At 39.8% G+C, this 26711-nt stretch overlaps 1 protein-coding gene and 1 long non-coding RNA gene across 4 annotated transcripts; both read right to left on the reverse strand.

The window, feature by feature from the left end:
* Positions 1 to 395: 395 nt before the first annotated feature.
* Positions 396 to 6144, reverse strand: LOC122067708 (tyrosine-protein kinase ABL1-like; the record flags this gene model as incomplete). Its single annotated transcript, XM_042631547.1, is given in 3 exon segments — positions 396 to 460; positions 5358 to 5449; positions 5563 to 6144. Coding segments are annotated over 3 exon segments (197 nt in total), but the record flags the coding sequence as incomplete, so codon positions are not given.
* Positions 6145 to 13609: 7465 nt separating this feature from the next.
* Positions 13610 to 25221, reverse strand: LOC122067709. Of its 3 annotated transcripts, none has more exons than XR_006136828.1 (6): positions 24573 to 25221; positions 17930 to 18050; positions 15354 to 15549; positions 15124 to 15245; positions 14702 to 15037; positions 13610 to 14421 (listed from the first exon to the last, which is right to left on the reverse strand). It is a non-coding gene; the product is annotated as an uncharacterized LOC122067709 (long non-coding RNA). The 3 variants fall into 3 exon arrangements; XR_006136829.1 differs by lacking the exon at positions 24573 to 25221 and adding an exon at positions 23789 to 24358 and having other exon boundaries at positions 15354 to 15539; XR_006136827.1 differs by lacking the exon at positions 24573 to 25221 and adding an exon at positions 23789 to 24356.
* Positions 25222 to 26711: the final 1490 nt, after the last annotated feature.

A 26711-nucleotide genomic window follows, 5' to 3' on the forward strand; every position in this document is an offset into this window, starting at 1 on the left:
GGAGAGAGAGGAGATGGTGGTGGGGTAAGATTATATGGGAAAGAAAGGAAATAGGACGAAGAGAGAGAAAGACACAAAATGAATTTTTCCATGAGTAATGCCACATCACTTGACAAGGATAAGACTTTAAAAGTGAGTGGGGTGTGAAAAAGTGGGGAGCCACATCACGATTCAAAATAAAAAATTAAATAAGGTTGTTGCTAAACACTCTTATATGCAGCAGTTTGTCGGAAACAAGTACAAGTTTTCCACCCCATCTTGCTCCATCAAACAAACAGGGCATTAGGGATTATAGAATGTCATCTCAATGTTCCCACCCACCCACACACACACACAGACAGATTACAAGTTCAAATCGAAAAATCATTAATTAAATAAAAAATAAATAGACAAACCTTATAATCATCCCCTGGTAAATCGCGGATCCCATTGTGCACACATCCTCTATGTCGTTTATAAACTGAGATGGAAAAATCATCATCACTTCCATAATAAAATTTAATGACTAGATTGAAAATGATTGAAATAAGAACAATCAACACCTTGAAATTATAATGCAAAAGAAGTGATCTCTGTAAGAAAACTCCAAATTAGCAATAACTACGATACACCAATTAATATAATGGTTTCCCCATAACCATTTGGATGTAGATTATCTGCAATACAACAATTATAGAGTAACTCATACTAAAAAACTAAGATCTGAATTGTTACACCCGTGCCCTAAAATTCTTATTTTAATTGTACAGATGAGGCACTAGAGGATACCGATACCGACAAATACTGGGTAGCAGCCGTAATTTTCTGGGAAGGGAATGATGACCCCACTTGCACTTGCTACTCATGCCTTAAAAATTGGAAGGGGTTCCGGGCGCAGAAGGAAAGGTTAGTTAAGCCCTCACACTTCATGGAAAGATCCCTGAACCTTAAAAGTGAAAATACCGGCCAAAACCAGGTTATTTGGCCGTGGGAATAGGACCCTCGCACCCGTGCACCTCAAACCACCTTCATGGGTTGGTACCACTTATTGGTAATGGATTAATGTATCATGTCACCCCAAGGTGGGCCCGTTAATGCCAAATAATGAGTTAACCCAGTAATGGGTGAAAACACATTTTTCTCCCAAACAGGCCTTGGTAATTAAGTGACTATAAATAGACTATTACCATTCATTCTCCACCTACCAAAGTAAAAGCAAAGAGAATGAGAAAGAGAAAGAGAAAGAAAAAGAAGGAGAAGGAGAGCAAGGAAGGAAGAGGAAGGGAGGAGCAAGGGTTTCCTACCAACTAAGGTAAACTCCACTCACTCTAAGCCTCTAAGTCCATGTGCTAGGCTCTCTCTCTCTCTCCCATTTCCTCTCTTTTGAGCTAAGAGAGATCGCCCCAACTGAATCCCACCTCTCCACTCTCTAAACTTACAAATAGGAAAGGGGATTTGGTGTGGGAAACTTACCTTAGCAAAATCATGGATTCATTTCAAGTTTATAAACCCTCCTTTGGGAAACCTCCATCAAAAGACCCAATTTAGGCAACACAAAACCTAGAAATGGGGGAAATTACTAAAACCCACTTTCCCACTTGTTAAAACTACAAATTGTTAGGATAAGAGACTTATCCTAGCAAGATTAATGGATCAATTTGAGTCCATGAACCCTCGCTAGTGAAATCCCAATTTGGGAAACAAAAACCCTAGAAAAGGTGGGTTTTACCCAAACACTCTATAGCCCACCATTCAAACCCGAAATTGGGTTGGGAAAAATGAAATTAAATACATGTATAGTGGATTGGGGTGACCACATAAGTCATTGGTGGTCACTACCTACACCCTCAACCGAAATTCCCAAATTTAGCTTAGTCGCGACTAGAACTTTGGGAATTGGAATGCATTGTGTAAACCTATCTTAATTAAACCATTAATTACACCTAATCTAAGCTAATTAAGGTGGGTGAACATACCCCACATATAAATTAGCCCCAGAGTCATAAAACCCTCAATTTGAGAACGATTTCAAAGAAAAGAAAAATAGGAAATGAAGCTAGAACATATGCCTAGGGACTCATTCCTCTATGAGTGATTTATTTCTTAAAATTCTTATGTATCCTAGGAGTAAAACCAAGAGGTGACGTGACACAGCGCGAGGCCATCGGCTGTCTATCATCACCTGGGACTCGAGGTGAGGGGATTTTGTATGTTTTTATGAAATGCTTGTATCATAATGCATATGTGGAGGAATTATGTCATTTTGCAAATTATTATCTTGTTCCTTGTGTAAAGTGTTGATGTGACATGAGAATATGAATTATGGTTGTGCATATGTGTGTGTGTGTGTGTGACTGGGGTGCAGGGTGGCCAACGGTTGGTGCCGACGGCACTGCATGCTCAGGGTTAGTGTGTGTGTGTGACCATGAATGAAATGTGTTGTGGCATATTAGAATGCATTGGGCTAGGATAACCACCCTGGTGCTACGACCCCTTGCCAGTAGGGGGTAAGGTATCGGCTATCCTACAACTCGGGCAACCGTAGGGGTTCTCCGGGCCGGGACCGTGGCTGTAGAATGGGATTATTGATAAGGGGTTTGCCGTGACCGAAGGGGTTCTCTGGACCAGCACATGCAGGCTCCTGTCTCACAACTATGTTATAGTAGCACCAACACCAATATAGACTTAGAATGTGTTGGGCTAGAAAAATAACCCCGGTGCTACAACCATTGCCAATAGGGGTTATGTATTGGCTATCCCACAACACAGCACGAAGACCTGAAGGAGTTCTCCGGACTAGGACCGTGACTGTCCTACAGCTCAGGCAACCGTAGGGGTTCTCCGGGCTGGGACCGTGGCTGTAGGGTGGGATTATTCACTAGGGGGTTTGCGGGTAGCCAAAGGGGTTCTCCAGACCGGAACCTGCAGGCTCCTAACACGCAACTAGCATATATCGCTGGAAGACTGAAGGGGTTCTCCAGACCAGTGAACCAAGGATATCCCCTATGTTGCAGTAGCACTAATACCCCTTTGACTTAAAAATTACTGCTTAGGATTGTTTGATAATAAATGGATCATGTCATTGCATTCATATTGATGTGGTTGGGCATAGATATTTATATTATTGCATTTTCTTGGATTGGCATGATGGCTTGTGTGTGTGTTACCCCTCATTGAGCTTCGTGGAAGCTCACCCCCATTGCTGCCCCATTTTTTTAGATGTTGATTCAGGTAATCTTACGGAAACTGTGACTGAGGATCCAACTCTCTATGGAGGTGACCTCTGGGAGCAGGAGCTGGTTGCACACGAGGATGGGTGCGTATGCGATGATTGTGCATTTGGATCACGTTGAAGATGGGAGTATCATCTTCTATTTTTTATTCTTCTGGTACTTAGCAAATACAGCCCTATGGGGCAGAACTATAATTATGATCCAAATGTGAAAACATTCTTTTTGTGTAAATACGGTAAATATCAATAGAAATCACCAGCTGATATATTTTGTTTATAAGATAAGTATGTGATCTTAGATTCATTTCATAATCTTATGAACTTAAAGTACTGCATCGTGGATCCTGGATGGATTGTGGACACGTGTGCATGTCCATGTCACCAAACTTCAGGTGAGTGGAGGCGGGGTGTGACATGAATATTCCATTATGTATAGGGGTGTCAACCGGTCGGGCCGGTCCGGTTTCGGTCGGGCTTAATCGGGCTTGAAAACTTTCAAAGGCTACACCGTGTCCGCCCATTTAACTAATCGGGCTTAGTTATTGAGGACATGGTACGCTTTATATTCGGTCGCTCGGCCTCGGGCTATAATCGGGCTACCTTAATCAGGCTTTAGTTGGGCCTTAACCGGGCTACGGACATGTTTAATGTTAAACGGGCTTTAACCGATTTTTAAACAGGCCCTCTTTAAAATGTGCTCTTATATTCCGGCCCACTCATGCAAGCCCAAAAAAATGATAATAAATCAATAAATGATACCAAATATAACCATTATTTAAAATGTGAACATGTCTTTACTTTTTAGTTTTTACTTTTTAATTTGGGGGGTAAAATAGGTATTCTACAATCATTAAAGGGTCGGGCTAGGCCGGTGCACAATAGGCCGATCTAGGTCGGGTGTTAAACGGTCGGTCTCGGTCGGGAGCCCGACGGTCCAATTAGCAAAACCGAGACCGACCGTTTATAAACTGTCCAGGCCGGGCCGGTCTATAAACAGTCGGTCCCGGTTGGTTTAGTCGGGTCGGGCCACAAATTGACACCCCTAATTATGTAGTTGCAACCATTCCCATACTTCCAAGGAGTATACCAACATAGGGCACTCTAAATTGCCTTAAATGAAACAGGCCACAATGGTTTCCACCTTTGCAACCTGAATTATAAGATAAAGATAGAGCCAAAAAGAGTGCTTGCTTGGGCCTCAATACAATTGGGAGTTGGAACTCTCACAATTAAAAAGTCATGGAGGATAAGAACTGGCGATGGAAGTGAGGGACAGATGAAGTGGCAGTGGACTAAGACTTATAAGGAGAAAGTGAGGGGGCCGATGGAGCCACAGCACTTAAAATCAAAATGGGGGGAGGGTTCTTAAAGATGGCAGCATAGCTTATAGGTACGGTAAGTCTTCGAGAGGGTTCATCTTCCCCCTTATTTTTAACTTTTTTTAATCTCTCAGCAGTCAAACGGAATAGGGGTGGTGCAATAAGAAAGCATCCTGAAATGGAGATATAGTAGCCTACTCTAGCAACTTAGAGAATCTTTTTCCATTTTTTGTAACAAGGTGACAAAATTCAGTAACTAGTGAGAGTGTGAGACCATAATATTGTGACCAGATATTTGAGATTTCTTGACTTAAAAACCAATAGACTAAATCACCAAGGTCATTGTGACCAAGTGCAATAAGTTCAACATGCAAAGACATACATGAAATTACATACTCAACCATTTTGGACTCATATATGTTATATCGGGATTAAGCTAAAATGGAACATTAAGACACATGAGTGTCTCTTTTCTATTTTAGAAAAATAAAATAGACCCAATCAGAGACCAACACAACCTTCCTTACTAATTAATCCTAAATTCCATCTTCATCCGAAAAGATAAACTTTTAGACATCCTATTGTTTCCCTAAAATGTAAAATCTGCAAGTGGAGAACAGAGACACACGCCAATAATCTACAAGTAATAAAACGTGGAAGACAATAACAACACATCAAAGTTTTTCCTAAAATGCTTTTGATGAAGCAGAGACACTCATGAAATTTGCATTTCTTGACACAATTATCACAGCAATAAACATGAGAGAGAAGGGAAAATAGAAGGGAGCAGAATCTGAGGCAAACACGAGCTGAATTAAAATGCATACCCAATCGATAAAGTCGACTATCATAGCGAGCTTCCCGTAATCCTTCCCGTAGTTAACGAGAGCAACTCTCCCGATCTCAAAGTGATGTACTGCTAGAAAGGCTCCAAAAAACAAACCAAAACGAAGATCGAAATTGTTAGGTTTGAAAAGGGAAGCTTAAACAGAAACCAGTTAGTAACGAGACGATGAAAATAAGAGGAGTCACCATTGTGGCTATTGCGTACAAGAGAAACGACGAATAACATTTTAGGGATTTCTTCTACCTCCTCGGAGATCTGGGGGTAGCGCAAAGTCAGAGTTCACTCTTATGAGCGAGCGAAGGGGACCAGGAGTTTAGAAAGAAGAGAGCAAGCCTTTGCAAAGAGAAATCTAGCCTTTTCCCTTCAAAGATTCGAAATAGAAAGTTCGAAATAGAGTGGGCCTTTTAACATAAGAGAAAATCTTGGCTAGGTTCTTCAAAGAAGAAGGTCAGCCAGAGCCTCCCCCCTCCCCGTAAACCTACCACCTGCTCACTGACACGATTGGCGAGAGCTATCGATAGAACAGCTACCATACCATCGGAAGAGGGCTCCCGAAACAAAAAACCCCCTTTGGTTGCTCCGTAAGCTACCCAGACAGCGCCTGCCCCGACCAGACAGAGAAACCTTTCTTTTGCGAGCCAGCCCCTACCAATAGATAAACATAGTAGCAACTGCCTCCGTCTCTGCTGCCTCTATCTCTGTGCGCACCTCTGCTATTGGTCTTGGATCTCAATGAAACTACAGCTCCATTTGTTTCGGTGTAAAATTAAATTTTACATAAAAAAATTTACATGTTAACAAATTTTTCAATGTTTGTTTCAAGGAGGTAAAATATGTTGTAAAATGTTATCGTAAAATTTTTCAATGTTATTTTGACATTTATTTTTCATAGAAAAATCATTTAAAATAATTACCAAGATGCCATTATAACCAATTTGAATTATGCAACCCAAATTATATGCTAATAATTACGTAAATGCCTCTCCATTCACACTTGACCCAAAACCTTTGCCTCGGACGTAAAAGAATTACTTCTAGTTTCATCAGTTCGATACTGTAACTACCTAATCAGCAGTCAGCTTATAACAAAGTTGTTGCAAATATTTGACATTTTTTTACAGCACACACTTACATGTGCTTCTTAAGCACCAAAAGTAAGGATTAAAACAAAATATAGAAATTAATGATCCAAGTGCTTTGATATATGAAGATCCTTCTAAGATCTGATATCGAACAGAACAACCCAAGTCCATCGCTAAAAATATCTAACTTTAAGTTCCAAACCAGGAAAAATTGGATACTTATTGGAACAGAACTGTTTCCTTACCTTCTTCCCCAACCCCTTTGCACAACCCCACGATCATAGACCACAAAACCAAATTTCAGAACAGAGCACCATCTACTTCCATAGGACTTACTCAACTAACTTGCCTCAAAAAACCTCTTCAATAGGCCCTGCACCTGTACCAAACCCACCTTGGCTGCTCCTGCCATAGCCTGATAGCCACCTCCAGGCATACCAGAAGCACCACCCATTCCTCCAGGCATGTCACCACCACATTGGTACATCTTCTCAATGATTGGGTTGCAGAGACCATCCAACTCCTTCAATTTGTCTTCAAACTCCTCCACTTCAGCTAAATGGTTTTAGTCCAACCACTCAATTGTCTCACTGATTGCCTTCTCAATGTACCTTGATATGGGATTTATGGAGTTCAATTCTGAGGTTCAAAACCATGCTTAGAATGAAATCCCATATCAAGGTACTGTTTTAAACAAAGTAAAATCATCTTGGATCTAATTTGTAAGGTGTCCTCACAATAATGCCAATGGGGCAATCTTACCCTCTTAATTAATCAACTATAAAGTACAAATATGAGTGGCTTTCTAGATTCAATTTGTCTGGTTTTCATAAAAACCTGGAATCAAACCAAAGACTGCAAAGAGGTACTGTCTCAAATTCAACATGGTTAGACCAGCTGGTGCTGTATGGTCTTCTTCTTCTTCTTCCTCCCCCCCCCTCCCTCCTCCCCCCTCTCTTTTGGTCTTTTTTTCGCCAGATTCGTATTGGCCCACTACTTGTGAACTGCTTGGGTTCCCAAAAAGAAGGAACCACATGTTTAGTCTTCCTAGATAAATGAATGAAGAAGCTTCTCTCCATTCCTGGTCTCTACTAATTGTTTCCCTCAGCTAGTAAATGGTCTAAAGAAAAACGTTTTTTTTCTTTGGTAGAAGGTCTGAAGAAAAGTTGGATTAATAACTTTGTTAATCAGAATCATATAGCCAAATATGATTAAGAGAGCAGTATGCACTAGCATACGCTCATGCTTAATTTATGAATTTCAAATTCTGCATCAAAACTTTGAGGCTGAAGAAAAATGATCTTTTTAAAAACTTTAAACATTTGAGGAGAGAGATAAACATATAAATCATTATGTGTGTCCCATGATCATGTAAGAAGCAAAGGGTATGTTTATTTGTTAGACCAAAAAAAAAAACTTAAAAGTGTGGAACTCAAAACTTCTATCTTCTGTTGGAAGAGCCACACTAAACCAGTATGAGATGCCAGCACTACCCTCCTACTGAATGCCTCTTAATTGGTTTACAGGAGAAGTGCATTCCACACTAGATAAGTTTCATGCAGCCTTTAGGAATTGAGTAAAACTGACAAAAATAGAGGGCATCACCTTGGTTTCATGGGACAAAATTTGTAGACCTAAATCAATGGGAGGTTTAGGCTTCAGAATAAGTGAGTGATTTGATTCTCATTATCCAATCCATCAAACTGTATTGCTCCTATGTTTAACAAATTATTCTGCAATATATAAAAAAAGAGTAATCTCACATCCAAGCAATTATAACGCTATATGGGTATCACCTTGATATCCATGGTGATCGTTATGGGTTTGCCTGATCCAAAAATCATGGCTCAACCTTCCTCTAACAAAGTTGTAAATTATCAACTCTCCACAATCAATGACGTATGGTATCGGATAATAATTGCAATCCAAAACCAACGGATCATATAGAGATAGAAAAGGGAACGGGAATAGAATGATCAATCGATTCTATCACAAAAGAAAACAGAATCGTCACCAAAATTCATTAAGAGGTCAAATTATTAACTAAAAATAGATAATGAAATTCTGATTTGAAGAACCAATGGAGGGAAAAATACCTGTCGACCAGAGTGCGACAATGAGGAGCGCAGAAGAAGAACTAGCCAGGCACGAGGGTCGAAGAGAGAGAGAGAGAGAGAGAGAGAGAGAGAGAGAGAGAGAGAGAGAGAGAGAGAGAGAGGTTCAGGTAGAAAATCCCCTGAAGAGGCTCTGACTGACTTGCCTGACAAAGAGATCTTAAGCTAGAAAGCCTGGGACTTGGAGCTGTTTGTCAACGAGATCTGCTCTGAGATGAGAAGGAGAGAAGGGAGGAGAAAGGACGAGAGGCTACAAATCGGCGGGGAAGACGAAAGGAAGAAATGAGGAAGAGAGTCTCCACGGTAGATTTTCCAAAGTATTTTACCGACATATTTTAGGGTAAAATTTTCATCCAATTTCCCGTAAAGGGTAGACCTCTTCTAAAATTTTTCCAACTAAAAGACAAAAAGGAAAATATGATTTTACCGAAAATTTTATAGGAAAAATTTTCAGGCCAAAACAAGCGGAGCTTATGTGAATGTAAACCAGCCTAAAGACAGGAAAGAGAAAGAAGAATGATGATCACTTGTACATGTGCCCTTGAAATATTACTAATTACATTGTTTGGAGTTAGATCACTTTTGTATAAGAAAGAAGAAACACCCTCTATCTAGGGATCATTTTAACTAGGGCTCAGGGATTGGAGGGAAAGTAGCATTATTGTGCCTTAACCTTCATTTGGGAGCCTACATGCTATGCCCTTTGAGGTTGACAACTCCTCTGTCGCCTCTTCGGAAGAGATTTTGAAAACCCTTGTCAGGAGGTTGATCCATGGCCTGCTTAGATAATCTCCAAGAAAAATTTTAGTACTGTTAACATATTCGATATCACTTGTACTTGTGCTCTTGAAATGTTATTAATTACATCATTTACCTCACGAAGCTAGTGTGGTTTTACGTGGATCCCACTCCTATAACCACTTAAATTTGCAATGTGGCTTTGATATGATGTTGTTTATTATTGTTAACATAGTCAAAACACTCTTGGAGTGATGCATGTCCTATTGGAGTTGGGAGTCATCACTTTACTAACGCTTTTCATTTTTTGAATGTAAAATATTTTTGAGTTGATGTATCAATTTGTAGCTCAATTTTTGGTGTCCTTGTATTATGTTTTAGTTGAAGGTGATAATGAGAAACGTGAGGCCTCAAAACAATTTCACATTAGCAAAAGAATCAGATGGTTCGGAGTTCTAATTGTTTGCTATCTTCCCACATCTTTGGGAAACAATGGCAAAATGAGTTCTAAAAGATAACCATTGTGCTAACTAGGTCCATAACCAATCCAACTCAGTCCACATTGGTACATAACATCACCCACATATGTACCACGTTGTCCGGCCCAGCCCGCACTGCACGTATCATTATTTGTCTAAAATCCAAGCGTAGTTGGGCTTGGGCCTGGGCTTGCCCCTGCCCAAGATCTCAATGAACATCCATTGACAAGGGCATTAGCCTTCAATGACCCATCTACTGCTAAGGATCCCCGGATGGCTTCTTGATGTCTCAGACTTTTCTGCTTTGCCAGGGAGAGGTGTGTAGTGCTTTATACATGAGAGAAGGGTTTTGGTAAGTTTTTGACCTTAAAATCATTTAAATGCATTCATATAGAAATTATGGAACTATAATTGTGCCTTATGGATATTGTTTTTTGTTTGACACTGTATAATGAACAAGTTGGTAACAGAAAACTATTGCCTTAAAATGGCATTACCATACCAGATGAAGCTGAAAGCTTTCTGGCGGAATTAGAGGAAAGTGGAAAAACAGGGATAATTGTGGCATATAATGACACTCTCATTGGCGTTTTGGGACTTGTAGATCCTCTTAAGAGAGAAGCTGTTGTTGTTGTTGTAGAAGGCCTCAAAAATATGGGTGTCCGGCCAGTCATGGTTACAGGGGACAACTGGAGGACAGCACAGGCTGTAGCTAAAGAGGTTTGTTTCTTCTCTGTTTAAACTTCCATAGCTAAACCTCAAGCATCAAATCATGTGGATTGATAAGTGCAAGTTGAAAAGGGGGTTTCTTCTCTTTACCGAGGTTCAGGTTGCTGCCTTGGGTAGCTGGGGCATGCATGGCCCTTTCATCTGTAAGTGTTGTATGTTCTTCTTTGCTTTTGAGAAGATACAAAAGACCCAGACTTACAACTCTACTTGGGATAATTGTAGATTGAAAATAATAGTGTCAATAGAAGGAAAAAATGTTTAAGAAAAAAAAAAGACCGGGAATGGAATGGCAATGAGATAGTATTCCTATTCCATATCCCAATTTTGAGTCATTTCTTTACTTTGTTGAGATACCATGGGGCTGAATCTGCCCCCTCCATTGTGTGGAGATCTCACATGTACTTGTATCCATCTTCATTTTCCAATGATTAAATGAAAGAATCATATACAATGTTCCCTGATCGGCTCTCTCATTTACATTTATTTTTAAGGTTTACCAGAGAGTGCTAAAGCCATTTACAAGTGAAGCAGTCCTCAAGTTTCCTTGGAGTGCTGCCAGACCATGGTTTAGAAGGTCCAATCCTGAAGTATTGATCATTACAAGTTTCCAATAGTTCCAGTTACATTTGAGTAGTTTAATTTCATTTGGGGGGGGTTGGGCATTATGATTATGTCCTTTACCCAATCAACAAAGGTGATATAGAGCTGATTGGAGAGCAACGATCCATATAGCTGACCCCATTTAGTTGGGATAAGACTATGTTGTTGTACCCAATCAGCAATGCTGTTCACTGAGATGTGGTATGTGGGGAGTAACACAGATCCTGCTTGACCACTTTCAATTTCAGTGGACATGAGTGCATGACTTTGACTCCTTGGTTACAAGCCTAAAAACATGGGATGATCAATCTCCACTGGAATTGAAGTTTTCATAGCCTGTTGGTAATGAGGAGAGTCTTCCAATGATGTGTAGAACCATAGACGAGATGTACCATACTGATATGGTTTGTTGCCAGTTGGAGTTGGCTCTTAAGTTTGATTGAGACTTCAGTATACCCTAGGGACTGAGAACAGAGCCCTTACCAAATGAATTGAGTTTATAATGACTTGAGTTCTTAATTTACCCAAGCCTAGAATCTCAATCCTGTTTGATGTTGGCTGAAGAAAAGAGCAATCACGCTTCATTTCCTCCGCGGCGAACTTTTTCAGTTTCCTGGTCCCCTCCTTCCCCTGGATGCCTTAAAACCAATATAGATGGGGCTTTCCAAAGGGAATCCAGGATTCGCTGGTGTTGGTGCTGTCTTTCGAGATCATAACGGCACTTTCTACTATGCTTTCTCTCTCGGCATTGGATGGAATCTTGTTTGTGTAGCCGAGGCATTGGCGATTTTCTACGCTCTGAAGGTGGCCGATTCCCTTAGTTTGCACTCGATTTGGATTGAAGGAGATAATCTTACAATTCTCAATATTCTGAATAGCAAATTCCATGCCATTCCTTGGCTTATCAAGCATATTATTGATGACTGCTGGTCCATGCCTTCTAAGTTTACCAATGTCTATTTCACGCACATATACAACGAAGGAAATGCGGTCGCTAATCAACTAGCTAATAATGGAGCGAACCATCAAGATTCCCATTTTTGGACAACTCTCCCTTCTTTCATTTCTTCTACTTTAAATGTTGATGCTTCTTGTGTTTCTTTCTTTCGTGTAATTTGAGATTTGTTAATAATGATAACGATAACAATAACAATAATAATAATTAATAATAAAAAAAAAAAAAAAAGAGATTGAGGGGATTGAAATTTCTTTGAAAGAGGTAATTTGCTGGGACATGCAATCTTCGATGCAGTAATTTTATAGAGTTATTTCATTAAAAAAAAAATTATTGGTGGATGTAATGTACTTTTATAGATTTACGGTAAAACTCACATTTTACCAAAAAAATAATATAAAAAAGATAAAACTCACATTTGGCTGAATTTCAACTTGTATGTCCGTTTTTTCTATGGAAAAAAGACCTCTGTTAAGTCAGGGCACCAAAAACATGACAAATACCTCAGTTTTTTTTGTTTTGTTTTGTTTTTCCATTTTTAATATGGAAGCATACATGGCTATTCAAACCATGGTCCTAAAACTATGGATTGGATAAGGTTCGGATCGATCTCTGATCATAACCAATTCAATCCCGATACATTAGTACAGATCAAGAGTAAAAGTGTAATAAAATAAGGGTAAATCTATTTAATACAATTCGATCCAAACCAATTTGAATTAATATCAAATTGGTATCAATCTTGACTGATCCTAAGCTCGATTCCAAGTTTTAAAACCTTGATTCAAACTGATGAGATCCCTGCATAAGCCACCTCTTAGATCCAAAATATCAACCCAGATCTCTAATCCCTTGTATCTTGGATCCCTTAACCTTGTTGACCCTACATGATTCCTATGACTTAGGATTCCTGAGCACTCCCTGGAAAACCAAAACCTATTATAGCAAAAGGAAATTGAAGATTAAACAAGATACCAGAAGTCGCCTATCTTGCTGCACCTGATCAAACCATCCTTCAAATATCAAAATAAGATGACACACAGTGACAGTGGTTGGTTCTAAGACAGATTATAATTCTTGGCAGGATGTTCAATAGAAGTAGTTGGCAATAAAAGAGATGAGTCATTGACCCACAAGATAATAGAAGTCGCCTATCTTGCTGCACCTGATCGAACCATCCTTCAAATATCAAAATAAGATGACACACAGTGACAGTGGTTGGTTCCAAGACAGATTATAATTCTTGACAGGATGTTCAATAGAAGTAGTTGGCAAAATTCATAAAAGAGATGAGTCATTGACCCACTTAGAAATGGTTTGGACAATCATATAAGGAATAGGACCATAGTTAGTATTTTGATAAATTTAATAAACCTTTGAATCAAGAGTTTAACCAACTTTTCACATGGATTAATCCTTGAAATACCATATGGCAAATAATGAACTGTACTACATTGTTAGCAAAATGCGTTGAAAACAATGATCCCTCTTTAAATGCATTTTCTCATTTATTTCCCAACAGTATGGAAGAAAAGGGCAAACAACTAACAATCTATTTATAAGGCATACAAAAATTAGAGTACACCGACTGATTGACACCCTTAGAACAGAGATTTAGAAATTAAAATTGCATCAGACAAATCAATTGGTTTAAATCAAAATCAACAAAGTCCAATCTCCATTTTTGCCACTCTGAAAGACTGAAACAGCAGATCCACTCTGAGTTTCTTGGGTTCAGATGGACTCTGATCAATTCCAATAGATTCCTAACCGATTCCGACCTATCTAAAATAGAACCAGATCAGAATCGATTGGACCCCATTCCTTGTTTTAAAACCCTGACTCACAAAGGCTTGTTTCCACCCCTTTTTGACCATTGGCTCTTTCTTCTTGCCAAATTGTGTAACTGTGGTCCTGTGGCATTGATTTTACTGTGTTTATAGTGTCAATAGAAGGAAGGCTATCGCCCTTTCAACAGTACAGTGCCTTCGCATTTATATACTATAAGGACATGATGAAAAGAACAAAGGGAAGAGGGTCGAGATCTCTTGGTCCCACTTTGGGATCCTTTTATATCCAAGTAAACAGACATTTTTGTCACTCTCTGTGTCCTCTTCTATGTGGGAGGACTCAAACATCAGCTATTACAGTCTCTATCACTGTCCATTAGCTTGACCATTGGGACTTGTCTTTATCCACTGTTTGACTCCTATTTCATAGCTCTACCACCCATATGCTAAAAGAAAAGCTGTAAAAAGTTCGGATTTAGTCTTGTCCATGGAAGCAGCAAGAAAAGCTGGAACTTCTAAATCCACGAGCAAGTGAGTCATCCATGTTGTCATTGATCCTAGAATGACACAGAAGGGGGAAAAAAATCATCAGTGTTCAGATAGATTGGAGGTGATCAGAACATATTCTATGCAACACAATAACAGAAGTGAGGGTGGAACTGTTGAATAGAGGGGTTGTTCACAGGGATAGAGGAGGGTGGGGCTAGAAAGGGCTCAAGGTTCCAATGAAGGGAGAGGTGGGAAGGCAGGGGCAAGAGAGTGGGGATGGGGTGGCAGCGGGGTGGGATGGGGCAGGGGCAGAAACTTATAGGAAAAGTTTAAGGGGTGATTGCGCACCTTATTGCCCTCGCATCAGCTGGTACTGGATGCAGAAGTGAACTCAGCAAGACGAGAAGAGAGATGCTTAGATGCTTGGGCCAATGTCTTCGTGATATCCGAAAAGTCGGGGCGTTTGGAAGGATTCCAAACACTCAAGCAATGCGAATACAGACTTTTTACCACATTTGGATACCTCTTGGGTATCTTCCTGACACTAGGACATTCAGCCTGCAATACCCCCAAATAATCCTTCTTCGCTTTCTTAAACGGTTCTTTATTCGTAAGAACCTCCCTCAAACAGATCGAAAAGCTGTATACATCAGTGTCACAACTATGCACACTCTGCTGAAGCAACTGATCAAGACAATACAATGCAATGACATTATCATAGGGGTAATTAACAGAATTTTCAAACAGTGGGAGCCAAATATGATTGTTACCTCCCGAGCGACCCAGGGTAATGCTGCACTCCGAGTGTCAATTTTTGCTTGGAGAGACTCCTCTCTAGCCACCCCAAAGTCCAATTTGAGTTTCTCATGGTCTAAGCTTAACCAAACATTTTCTGCAGCGGAAAAAAAAGACAGTTCAATGACACCAATTAGTGAATACGTACTACACGGTTTTTGCAAATAAACTTAATTGAGAAGAAAAAAAAATTAAAAATTATTACCAGGTCGCAACTCCTTGTGAATGATTCCCCTCTCATGTAGAAAACTCATACCTCAAGACATATTAAGAGCCAATTCTAGCGCTCTCCGAGGATCCAACTGACTGGGTCTAAATGTTTTGAGGTAGTTTTCCAAAGTTCCTCCTTCCATTTTCTCGGTTAAAATAACAAATGGAGCATGGTCGGATGCTCCAATGAACTAGTTCAGCAAAAAAAAAAAAATCAGCAATTTCATATAGAGCACGGAATAAATAAAGTAATCTACTTGACCCTTTATTTTGCACATTGTTGAGATTTTAGGGTTTTTTGGTCTTATTGCACTGTTCACATGACAATAACTTTACTTTCTTTGGTTTTATTCCTTTGTTTATTGTCTTTCATAATTAGAGTAGGTTTCTACATTTTTATTTTCTTGCTGTACAAGGTACTAGTTACCTTATTTGATTGTAACTCTTTGGTTAATATATAATAACAGTAAGGGGACTACAACTAGACACAATCGGCCGCCCACTCTTGCAGTCTCTTTTCTTCTTCTTCTTCTTCTCTCTCTAAGAAGAACTAGGTACTGATGAGTATTGATGTATGTCTATGAAGAACATGCCTGAAGAAGATATTTGGATAAGCTATTACTGTCGGAAGATTTTTGGTTTTTCTCTACTGCTGGTCAAAGAATCGAACTAATGTTGTTGGTGATTTCTGATTTCTGCAAATAGGTGTTTGAGGACCTACTTGCTGCTGATTATATGTTTTCTGTTATCCATTTACTATTACTGCTGAATACCTATAACTAATGTGCTATCGTGAGTAGAAGATGATGATTTCCTCTACCTAGCGCCCCTGATTTTCGCTGCTATCTAATCCCTTGTTTGCTGATATAATGATTTATGGTTTCCGCTGCACAACTACCAAAGATGAAGACACCCCTGCCTTGGTCTTTGTTTCTCAATTACAAGAAAAAAAGAGGTTCCTCCGCCGGTTACTAGTATTTCTCTTGGAGGTGACCTAGTATACCAAGTTTTAAGTCGAAACTCAAAGTGAGTAGTGAGATTTGTTCTTAAAATAACACCTGAACCTATAACTACAACCCTATCTGATTTCAAGGATTTTTGTTCAACCTAACCTTGCTAATTGTCCTGTTTGTTTCTTGCATTCAAGAGGGCCATGGGATGTGATTCTCCACCTAAAATTTCAAGTCGATCTGTGGTCTAATGAAGCAAGTAGCATCTCCAAACCAAGACCTATATTCCACCTCCTTGTTTCGGCTGGAGGTTGAAGAAAACCTTTCTCTTTGTCATGATGTTACCCCTTTAAAGTTGTTTTCCAAAATTACCCCCTTCTGTTACCTCTTATTCTCCCATGACTTTTGCTTCCAAGTCTACCCATGGTCAATAATTACAAACCCTTCCATATCCTTGGCTCTTCACTTACCTAGTGACCCCTTTCAATTTTCTGGTTATATACCAGAATGCCATTATTCCCTTAATTGGATTATGTACCTTGATTTAAGGATGGAATTGCAGTTGTTTGACGATTGGCACATGCATGGCATAATGTTTACTGCTGCTATTATTGGAGGTTATAATACCATGTCTGCTATGCTTTTGATTTCATAGTCTGCATTATTTTTCCACGTGTCATGCTACACGTGAGGGGGGAGATTGGAGTTATTATCTGCACAGTTGGAGTTCTTATCTGTTCAAGATTACTTCAATCGAAGACTATTATTATTTAAAGGAAATATCACTCCCCTCCCCTGAACTATGGTGAAATATTAAGTTCCCCCTACACTTTTTCAGAAATATCACTCCTCTTTTCCTAAACTCAAGGATTCTATCTATCGTCCCTCTCCATGAGAAACGACTGCTTAATCATGAAATTAATTTTCTTAATACCTAAACTACCCCCACATATGTTGAATACCAAATATAGCCTTAATGAACTAAAAATTGAGGAAAAGGTGTGTTCAGCTCCCAGGCTTAGCTTCAAGGCGCTCACTGGTTGATCTTCTGCTTGTTCATCCACCCCCCTCCTCTGATTCCCGCTTCTCTGTATCCCATTTTGTCATCAATCTCTGTCTTTTAAAGATTTGGAAGCCTGGGTGGTTCAGAATAGAGATTCAGTTTTCTTTTTTGCAAAGCTTTTGTTAAGTTTTCATCTTTTAATTTTCTGTTATATTTGCTCAACTAAGAGGGTTGTTTTTCTATCCCTCAGGTTGATGGTTCTAGGTCTAGATTCACTTGTAGAAAGAAAACTCTTTTTTGTTTTAAATTTCGGTTTTTCCCTTTGTCTCTCTTTGAAACCATTACCTGTTCTTTGATTTGGTAAGAAACAGGTGGGTTTTTGTTTTCACAGCTTCTGCGGTTTCTGGTTTTTTTGAGTAGCTGCTTTTTTTCTCTTTCTAGTTGCTTGATTTAGATGTCATGGAAGCAACTATTGATATTTACAGTAGTAGTTCTGCTTCTGTATTAACAGATCCTTTTAGACAGGAGCTCATGAAGGCACTGGAACCTTATATAAAAAATGATTCATCAACCTCCTCTGTAACCCCTTCTAAGTGAATTTGAGAAAACAAAACATACCTGCACTATGAGATCATGCTGAACTTCAGATAGCATGATGATCTCTTTCTGGAAATTGTTAGCAGCCACATGAACCAAGTCTTGCTTCATGATCTTTACGACCACAGGGTGGTTTTGCTACCTACAAAAATAATTTTTATTTTTTTTATCAAATATGAAAATTTTATTAACTAGAGGAATCCAAATGGAAGGAACTCCATAGAGTCAAAGGTACAGAAAGAGAAATAAAAGATTCAGAATAATGTCTAAGAATGAAAACATAGCAATAAAACAAATCTTATAACTCGCTCTCTAGCACATTCATGTAGGCTCTCTGGTTTGTACGGAACGAGACGAAAAGAAGGGAGATTCTAACGTAAATACCGAAATCAATCTCCACCAAAACACCTAATTGGTCATCACCAAAATTGATACAGCTACATGATTTATAACAATGGTACTGCTTATAAAATTAAATGGGAAGATGCCCCCTGAATGTTCTTAACCGCAATATTAGAAGCATAACAACAAGATGCCTAGGCGACCAAGGCGCCAGTCCAGACTGAACCGCCTTAACACCTAGGTGGCGCCTTTATAATTATGATTAGAAGCAAGCAAAGCGATGTGGATCCGGATTACACAACAGGAATCGGATAGCTAATGGACCCGCAAGAATAAGTTGAACTCAGTCAAGCCTCTAATGGCAATTGTGTAATTTCAATAGCAACCAAACACTTTGTGAAGGCAAAGCAACCAGTAGTAGCAATATGGTAAATTGGTAATAAACTAAGATTCCCAAGGTTTAAATAGATAAGTAAAGAAAAGATGACATAACAGGTATTGTGATTTATAGTTCAAGGGTAAACTATGAAGGAAACTTAAATAGGGAATGAAATTATAAAGGAAGAGAAGGGTAAAATTGAAAAAAAAAAAAGGGGGGGGATTGAGTCACTAACGATAGTGAGGATGTCTTCAACCTCTGGACAGAAATCAGAGGCGAAGCAGCTCACGAAACCAGAACCAGGTTTGAGGGGAAAATCTCAGCAAACAGGTCTTCTTTTGATCTGAAATCTTGGGTAAGACTTCATAATCTTCAGGCCCCTAAGGATCAACTGAACACAGCTGCAAACTCCAAGGGTTATTCAACCAAGGTGATGCTGAAACAAATCTGGGTGGTGAAAGGAAACCCAGCTCTGATTTCAAGTTCCAATCTTGTACCAGGAAGTTTTTCAGAGAACAAGATCCTAGGGGTTAGGTCGCCTAGGACTGAAGATCCTTCGCCCAAAGTTCCAGAACCGATGGATGGGTTCGTGATGACGTTTACCGCAAGAACTTCTCTCAGATGTACCACCAGGAACAGAGTAGCAGCCAGCTAGGTGTATAACAAACAGGAATAAAGACCAGCAAGGAAGAAGAAGACAGGAGGAGTTTCAGAGAGGGGCAGGGAGGGGAGCATGCACGGCAGCCATGGCTTCGACCAAAAAAACACTTCATTCAATTCTCCAAAATCAAGTTCGTCCTCTACCGTGTTACACGGCTAGTTAAAGAAAAAAAACATCAATTAATGGAAATTAATTGGAATGGCAACTATCCTAAATTAGAAGCTGAAATCTAAAATAATATCTCCCAACTAACTTGAACACACCCTACACTAACAATAAAGGAAACAAATCAAAGTACTAAATTAATCCCAAATCTTCCCACGCCCGACTGCATCAAAAAGTAAGTGTGGTTCCCAAGGAGACCTGATTGTGGTTCAAAGAGATGAATAAACTTGTGTTGCCCCTTACTGTTTGAATTATGTCAGCTTATAAACAAATAATAAATTCTCAAGTGATTAAATCTTTCCAACTTAAGCAAATATTATAAAGAATACGAGTCAACAAAAATAACAAGAATAAAGCTGGGAACAGAAACCCTTCAAAAGTTAATTAGAACTAGATGATTCACATAGAAGAAGGTTTTGAAGCCCCAGGCAGGCATGGGTCAAGAATGTCATAAGAGAAGTCGAAGCAGCATGCTAATCTTCACTTCTATTTAACAAGGTTACACATATCCAACAAAAAGTCAGGTTATCTTTTTCCAATCCGACCAATGGGCCATAGGCCAACCAATTGGGGGGAAGAGGGATGGATAGTCTCGAGCTCGAGACATGCCAAACAGCACCCGCATCAACATACAGAGGCAAGACCAACTGCGCTAGGCAGTGGTTGCCACAAGTAGTCAGGTCAACCACACGCACATGGTTAAAAGCTTTCTGATGTCACTACAATTTCCAACAGATTACTGTGGCAGAACTTCACTAGGAATTCAAAAATCTAGTCAGGATCCTCCAACGAGTCTTAATTGGTGCAACTTATCAAATACAGGAGAACCAAAAATATGAGAAAATCATTTAATGGAAAGCGAAAAGGCGGGGCATGCTGCTGGGGTCCCCTTTGGAAATGACCCCAATGCCCCTCCCATCTCAGTGCCCCATTGGTTGAGCCGCTAGCTTGAAAGCTAGTGGCTTGCCCAACCCTCTCCCTTCTGAAAATCAGTGCAACCCCCCCCCCTAACCAACCCTTCTTTTGTTCAAAACATCCACGAAGAAACGCTTTCAGATACATGGAGAGCTAGTGGCTTGCCCAACACCCTCTCCCCTTCTGAAAATCAGTGCAACCCCACCCCCACCCTTCTTTTGCTCAAAACATCCACGAAGAAACGCTTTCAAATACATGGAGAGCCCTCTCCCTTCTGAAAATCAGTGCAACCCCCCCACCCTTCTTTTGTTCAAAACATCCACGAAGAAACGCTTTCAGATACATGGAAAAACAATAATAGTCTATATAGGCTTACATTAACATACCTGATAATTTGTGAAATCAATCCTATCCCTCCTACATTTCCAAACATTGGGAGGTTCCCATGGTTTTTTTCAGAACATGTAGTACCCATACATCAACTTTGAAACATACACATCTTGCACATACATATGGTCCATAAATTTATTCCTTCTGCTACAGCTAGGTACTTGCTTTCAGTCACACAAGAACTCCATAAGTTTACCAACTTTGTGTTCTTGTCCAAAAACAACACAGGCCTCAGGTTTCTATACATCTATCTGACATATAAAGTTTATATGAATGCAATTATATTCATTCTTACAAATCCTGATCAACCTGAGAAAATATGGTACAACTATACATCCCACTACTTGAAGCCTTTTGACTCCTAACCATGCATTACACTAATACAATGACCATTCGGGTTAGGCTCTTCCCGGATAACCATTAAGTATTTAAAGCCTTAGTGTCTAGTGAGTGATCAACTAAATTCGGCAACTACCAAATCCATCGCCTTCCAAAGGAAAATAATAGGGGAAGAGATCGGTACCTGGTTGCACTAGGATATTGCCTATTACTTGGTCCACCTAATCACAACATTAAACCACATGGTTTAACTTAAGCCCCTCTAGACTTCCCTTAGCTTGTCTTAATGAGTTATCTAAACTAGTCTTACACGAATTTGGATCTGCCCATCGAACCAAATACTAACCCCAACAGGTCTTAGTCCAAACCTTCGATTAGTCCTTTATCTAGATGGTCATGGACTCTACTAAGTCCTCTTGGACTGATTGAACTATTTCAAGTCATATGGCTAAACCAACGACACTTATGCTGATCCCAGTGCCCCATTGGTTGAGCAGCTAGCTCCAAGAAAGCTAGTGGCTTGCCCAACCCTCTCCTTTTGAAAATCAGTGCACCGCCCCTCCTTATTCAAAACATCCATGAAGAAACGCTTTCAGATATTTATATGATCATGGACTCTACTAAGTCCTTCTCTTGGACCGATTGAACTATTTCAAGTCAAATGGCTAAACCAACCACACTTATGCTGAACCAACCCAATCAGATCGGGTTGTACTGTAAACACCCCTAACACAGAACTTTGCCAAAGAAGAGCCAATTTTCACTATTATCAAAATCTTATTGTGAATAAAATACCGGTTACTACCCATTGAGTAGAAATTCTTTTCACAACTAAGTGGAAATAAAATCCAAGAAAAATCTATAAAATATACCGATCCTTATTACTTAGAATCCAAACAAAGGTCTGGACAATATCAAGTTTAACCATGGTCTGATTTTGTTCTAACTTGGACCAGAGCCTTGTATACAACACATATTGGAATCAAGTCACACACATTTAGGCCCCGCTTGTTTAGAAGGGACTTGATGGGGTGGGATTTCTGACAATTTTCCCACAAGAAGTGTAAAATATGGTCGTTTGGATGCAAGGGATGAAAGAACCATGGGACAGTTTTCAAGGACACAGGAAATCACGTTGGAGGGTTGCTACTTCCACCCCTTCCCTTTCAAAGTCTCACCAAATTGGTGGAACTCTTGTGGGAAAGATGATCTCTCCAATGGCTTTGCCTCTTCTTCTTCAGCTTAGTTTCTTCTCTTCCAGCAGAGGTAAGAAGGTTACGATCTTGGTGGAACAGAAAATGGATGGAAGGAAATGCTGCTTCTAACACTATTTTAGTTTTTTAGTTAAGACCCAGAAGGGTTTTCATTTCTTAAAGTCGGCTCCTCCTCCTCTAGAGAATAGAGATCCTAGAGGTAAATGGTCCGCAAAATCATCTACCAAGTTTTTTTTGGGTTCTTCTTATCCTATTTCACCTTTCCTTTTTCGGAGTTGCAGGACTCTAATTTGAGTTGCTTTTCTTTTTGATGGTGTTGAATGTTAGCTGATACTGGGTTCCCTTGAAAATGGTCCGATAGAATGATAATGCGGTTCAGTATTACAGTTCGGGAGCTTGAAAGTTGCAGGATTTTTTGTTTTGCCTACTGTAATGCTTAAATGGCATGTGAGACTAAATCTTGCAAACCCAAGCTCTAATACTCTATAGGGAAAAATAATGATCAATCTACTAGCAGAGCGTCATTCTGTGATAGGATTTCTATTTTAAAATGTCTAGTTCAATCAGGAATCAGTTACAAGTCTATTTATTAAGCTGAAGATTTTATTGGTTTCAAAAGGGTTCAATTATGGTAATTCTGGTATCTCAATCCTCTAAGTGTGTTCTACAAGAGAAGGGACTTGCAAGGTGGATCTCCAACCAGAGAAATAACAGGAAAAATAACAGGGACTAACGAACAAAATAGAAGAGAATATGATAAGAGTAAAAACAGACAATTCAGAGTAGATGAACTAGAGGAGAAAATTAATAAATAAAGAAGATCGGATTGACCCAAAAAGCTGGTCGAGTCTTCTTGATGAGGACTATCGGATGGTACAATATTGCAGAAATCGTAATTCAGCAAGGGAGGCCAATGGAAAAGTTCTAGTGCTAAAGGAAGGCCAGTGCAGAGATGAGAGAACAACGATGGTGGCTAACTAAGCTCGGGTTTCAGATCCGGAACAATTAGAATATGACAGCAGAGAATTGCTCACAAAGTTACATATCAATCTTGGCAGAATTGAAAGAGAAATTAGTAATTTAAGCAAGCCGGAATTGACACCAAAAACAGTTAGAAGAGTAGAAAAGTGACCTAGTTTGAGGAAGAAACAAGAAAAGAGATAAGAGAGAGAGAAACAAGAATCCACCTGCGAGGGCTCTTTGAAATTTACCAAATAGGCTCCGAGAATCCACTCAGAGCAGCTATAAAATCCACACAGGAAAACCACCAGACTCCCCTCTTAACAATCGGGGCCTTAAGGTTTAACTAATTAGCTATCATTACAAGTTTTCAAAAAAAAAATATAAACAAAATTCCTTGAATCCAATATATCATACAACTAATCAAAATTTAATATAATTTGGAAGTCAGACATGAAAAGTAGCTTTATAAATTAATTTCATCAAACCGAAGTGTAATGAAGAGAAACTCGTACCAGGCAGTAATCGATTCTGACCCAGAAATTTCTTCACCATACAACTGGGTTGTCTCATAGCGTTTGGAATCCTCAGGAAGAGCAGAGGGGACAACAAGGACGACTTGCTCTCGACCCAGAAATTTTTACCTCTCACAGGGTTTGAAAACGGAGATGAGTAACTCTCGACCCAGAACTTTCTTCACCACACAACTGTGTCGTCTCACAGGGTTTGGAATCCTCCGAAGAGCAAGAGCAGAGGAAGACAACGGACACAACTAGCTCTCGACCCATAGATTTCTTCACCACACAACTGGTCGTCTCACAGGGTTTAGAATCTTCCAAAAAGGAAGAGCAGCGGGGACAACGGAGACGTGTGAGGGTTTGGAATCCTCCGAAGACCAAGAGCAGGGAGACAACGGAGACGACCAGCTCTCGACCCATAAATTTCTTCCCCACACAACTGGGTCGTCTCACTGGGTTTGGAATCCTCCGAAGAGGAAGAGCAGAGGGGACAACGCAGATGACCAGCTGTGTAGGAGTTGGATTCGAACCAACCTCCTTTCAACCTTTCTCACTGCTTAGCCTAGCCCATCTCATCCTAGCCCAGCCCCCAGCCCAGCCCAGCCCAGCCCCCAGCCCATCCCTCAGGCCCAATTCCTTGAACGTCCTGGTCTGCTCTTCCTTCTTCCTCACGAAGGAGACGACGAGCCAGAGTTTCAGAAAGAAAGAAAGAAAGAAAGAAAGAAAGAAAGAAAGAATGGAAGAGAAAGAAAGAAAGTAGAAGGAAAGAAAGAAAGCATACCTCCCTTCATAGACCCATGCAAAATGATTCTCCCATAACATTGGACCGACCATGAGAAATTTCTCGTCGATTAAGAAGTTTTCTGGGACATTCACTCTTCCTTCTATGGGGTGTGGACATCTCTCTTCAATGAAAGTGGTAAACGGAATTAAAGGTATCACAGCCATTGCAGGGTTTCGGTGAGAGGGGGTGTGTACAGTAGCAGAGAGAATGATTATGGATCTATAGGTACTGAAACCTTCAAGAATGAAACCCTCAAGAATAAACTGAAACTCTCAACTTTCAAGACTGAAAGTGAAGAAAGATTGAACAATACAGGATCTAAAATGCGCCTTGTTAAAACTGATCAATCGATGGCTGAAAGAATGTTCCATATAGAGGGAGCGAGGGAGGGAGGGAAGGAGGAAAGCGTACTTTGAAGAAAGATCAATGAAGGCTGAAGAGAAGAACTCTAAACCCTCAAGAATAAGACTGAAACCCTCAAGTGAAACCCTCAAGAATAAGACTGAAACCCTCAACTCTCAAAACTAAAAGTGAAGATAGACTGAACAATACAGGAGCTATGGTTCGCCACTTCGCCGTATCGATAGCTGGAAGAATGTTCTAGATAGAGGGAGCGAGGGAGCGACGAAACGCACTCTGAAAAAAGATCATTGAAGACTGAAGAGAGATACTCTGACGTACAGTAGTGAAGAGTGAGTGAAGAGAGATTGCATGTGCACTGTGCTGAAGAGAGATTGCATGCGCACCATGCTGAAGAGAAACCTGGGGTTAGTTGGCAACTCTTCAATTTTTTGTCATATTGGCTTCTTTTAGTTGAACCTCCTTTGTGGTATGGTTTAAAGTATCGGCATCATATCGCCTGTATCGGTCATATTGTATCAGTATCGGTTAAGACTGATCCTTAATCTTTGATTGATTCGATCTAGATCGATTACTCGTATCATTTTAGGGGTACCATTAATCCTCTTCAATATCGACAGAGATCGAAATCAATACCGATACCGATACCAATACCAAGAACTAAATTGATGCTTTGAGGCTGACTTTAATATAAAATACTAATGAAAGTGGAGAAATATATGATGTGGTAAGCTTCATTCTTATTGGTTAATAGTGACCTGAATGCTTTGTTGTGTGCATTGCCATCAGTGGAAGAGATTCACAAGGCAATGCTTAGCTTGGTCCCTCATCAAGTGCGCAGGTCCGGACGGCTTCCCTCCAATATTTTTCAAAAAATTATGGGGTGTTGCAAAAGATTATTTAGTTCACTTAATTTCTGATTTTTTCTTATCAGGGGTGGTGCCAAAAGAGATAAATTAGACCTTGTTAAGTCTCATACCTAAAATTAAGAATCCTGAAATAGTGGTTAATTTTCACCCTATCAACTTGTGTAGTGTTTTGTGCAAAGTTATCACTAAGATAATGGCAACCAAGCTTAAAGGGGCTCTTGATGGTATTATTGTTGCGAATCAGTCCGGATTCATCTAAGACCGCCTTAATTTAGATAATGTGTATATGGCACAATTGTTCCACTACATCAAAGGCCGGAAGAAAGGAAAGAAGAATCTCCTTGCTATTAAACTTGATATGCGGAAGGCATACGACAGGTTAGAGTGGCCTTTTATTGAGCAAGTATTGCTTAAACTGGGATACAGTCATCGGTTGGTGGCCCTTATTAAGGAATGCATTACTTGGTTTCATTTAACTTGCTCATCAGTGGGGCTAATAGAGGTTTTGTTCCTCCCTTGAGAGGGATTAGGCGAGGAGACCCCCTATCTTCATTTCTTCTTAGTTCAATGCTCTTAAAAGTTTATGCATCCAACTACATTCGAGGAATCAAGGTTCGTAGTAGGGCTCCTCCAATATCCCATTTACTTTTCGCTGACGATTGTCTTCCATCCACAGAAGTTAAACTTGATGAAGTTCATCATTTTCAGGCTTGCCTAAAGCTCTATTGTCAAGCAAGTGGCAAAATTCAAGTCTTACCTTTAGCCCCAACACCCCTTCCCGCATTAAGAGATGGTTTTCAAGAATTCTCAAGATATCATATGGAGATGGCCTATCTAAATTCTTAGGATTACCAACAAACTTCAGGGTTCCCAAATCTCAACTCTTTCAAGATGTTCGGGACAAGAT

This window comes from Macadamia integrifolia, unplaced genomic scaffold (genome assembly GCF_013358625.1).
Source record: "Macadamia integrifolia cultivar HAES 741 unplaced genomic scaffold, SCU_Mint_v3 scaffold3074, whole genome shotgun sequence".
Lineage (NCBI taxonomy): Eukaryota > Viridiplantae > Streptophyta > Magnoliopsida > Proteales > Proteaceae > Macadamia > Macadamia integrifolia.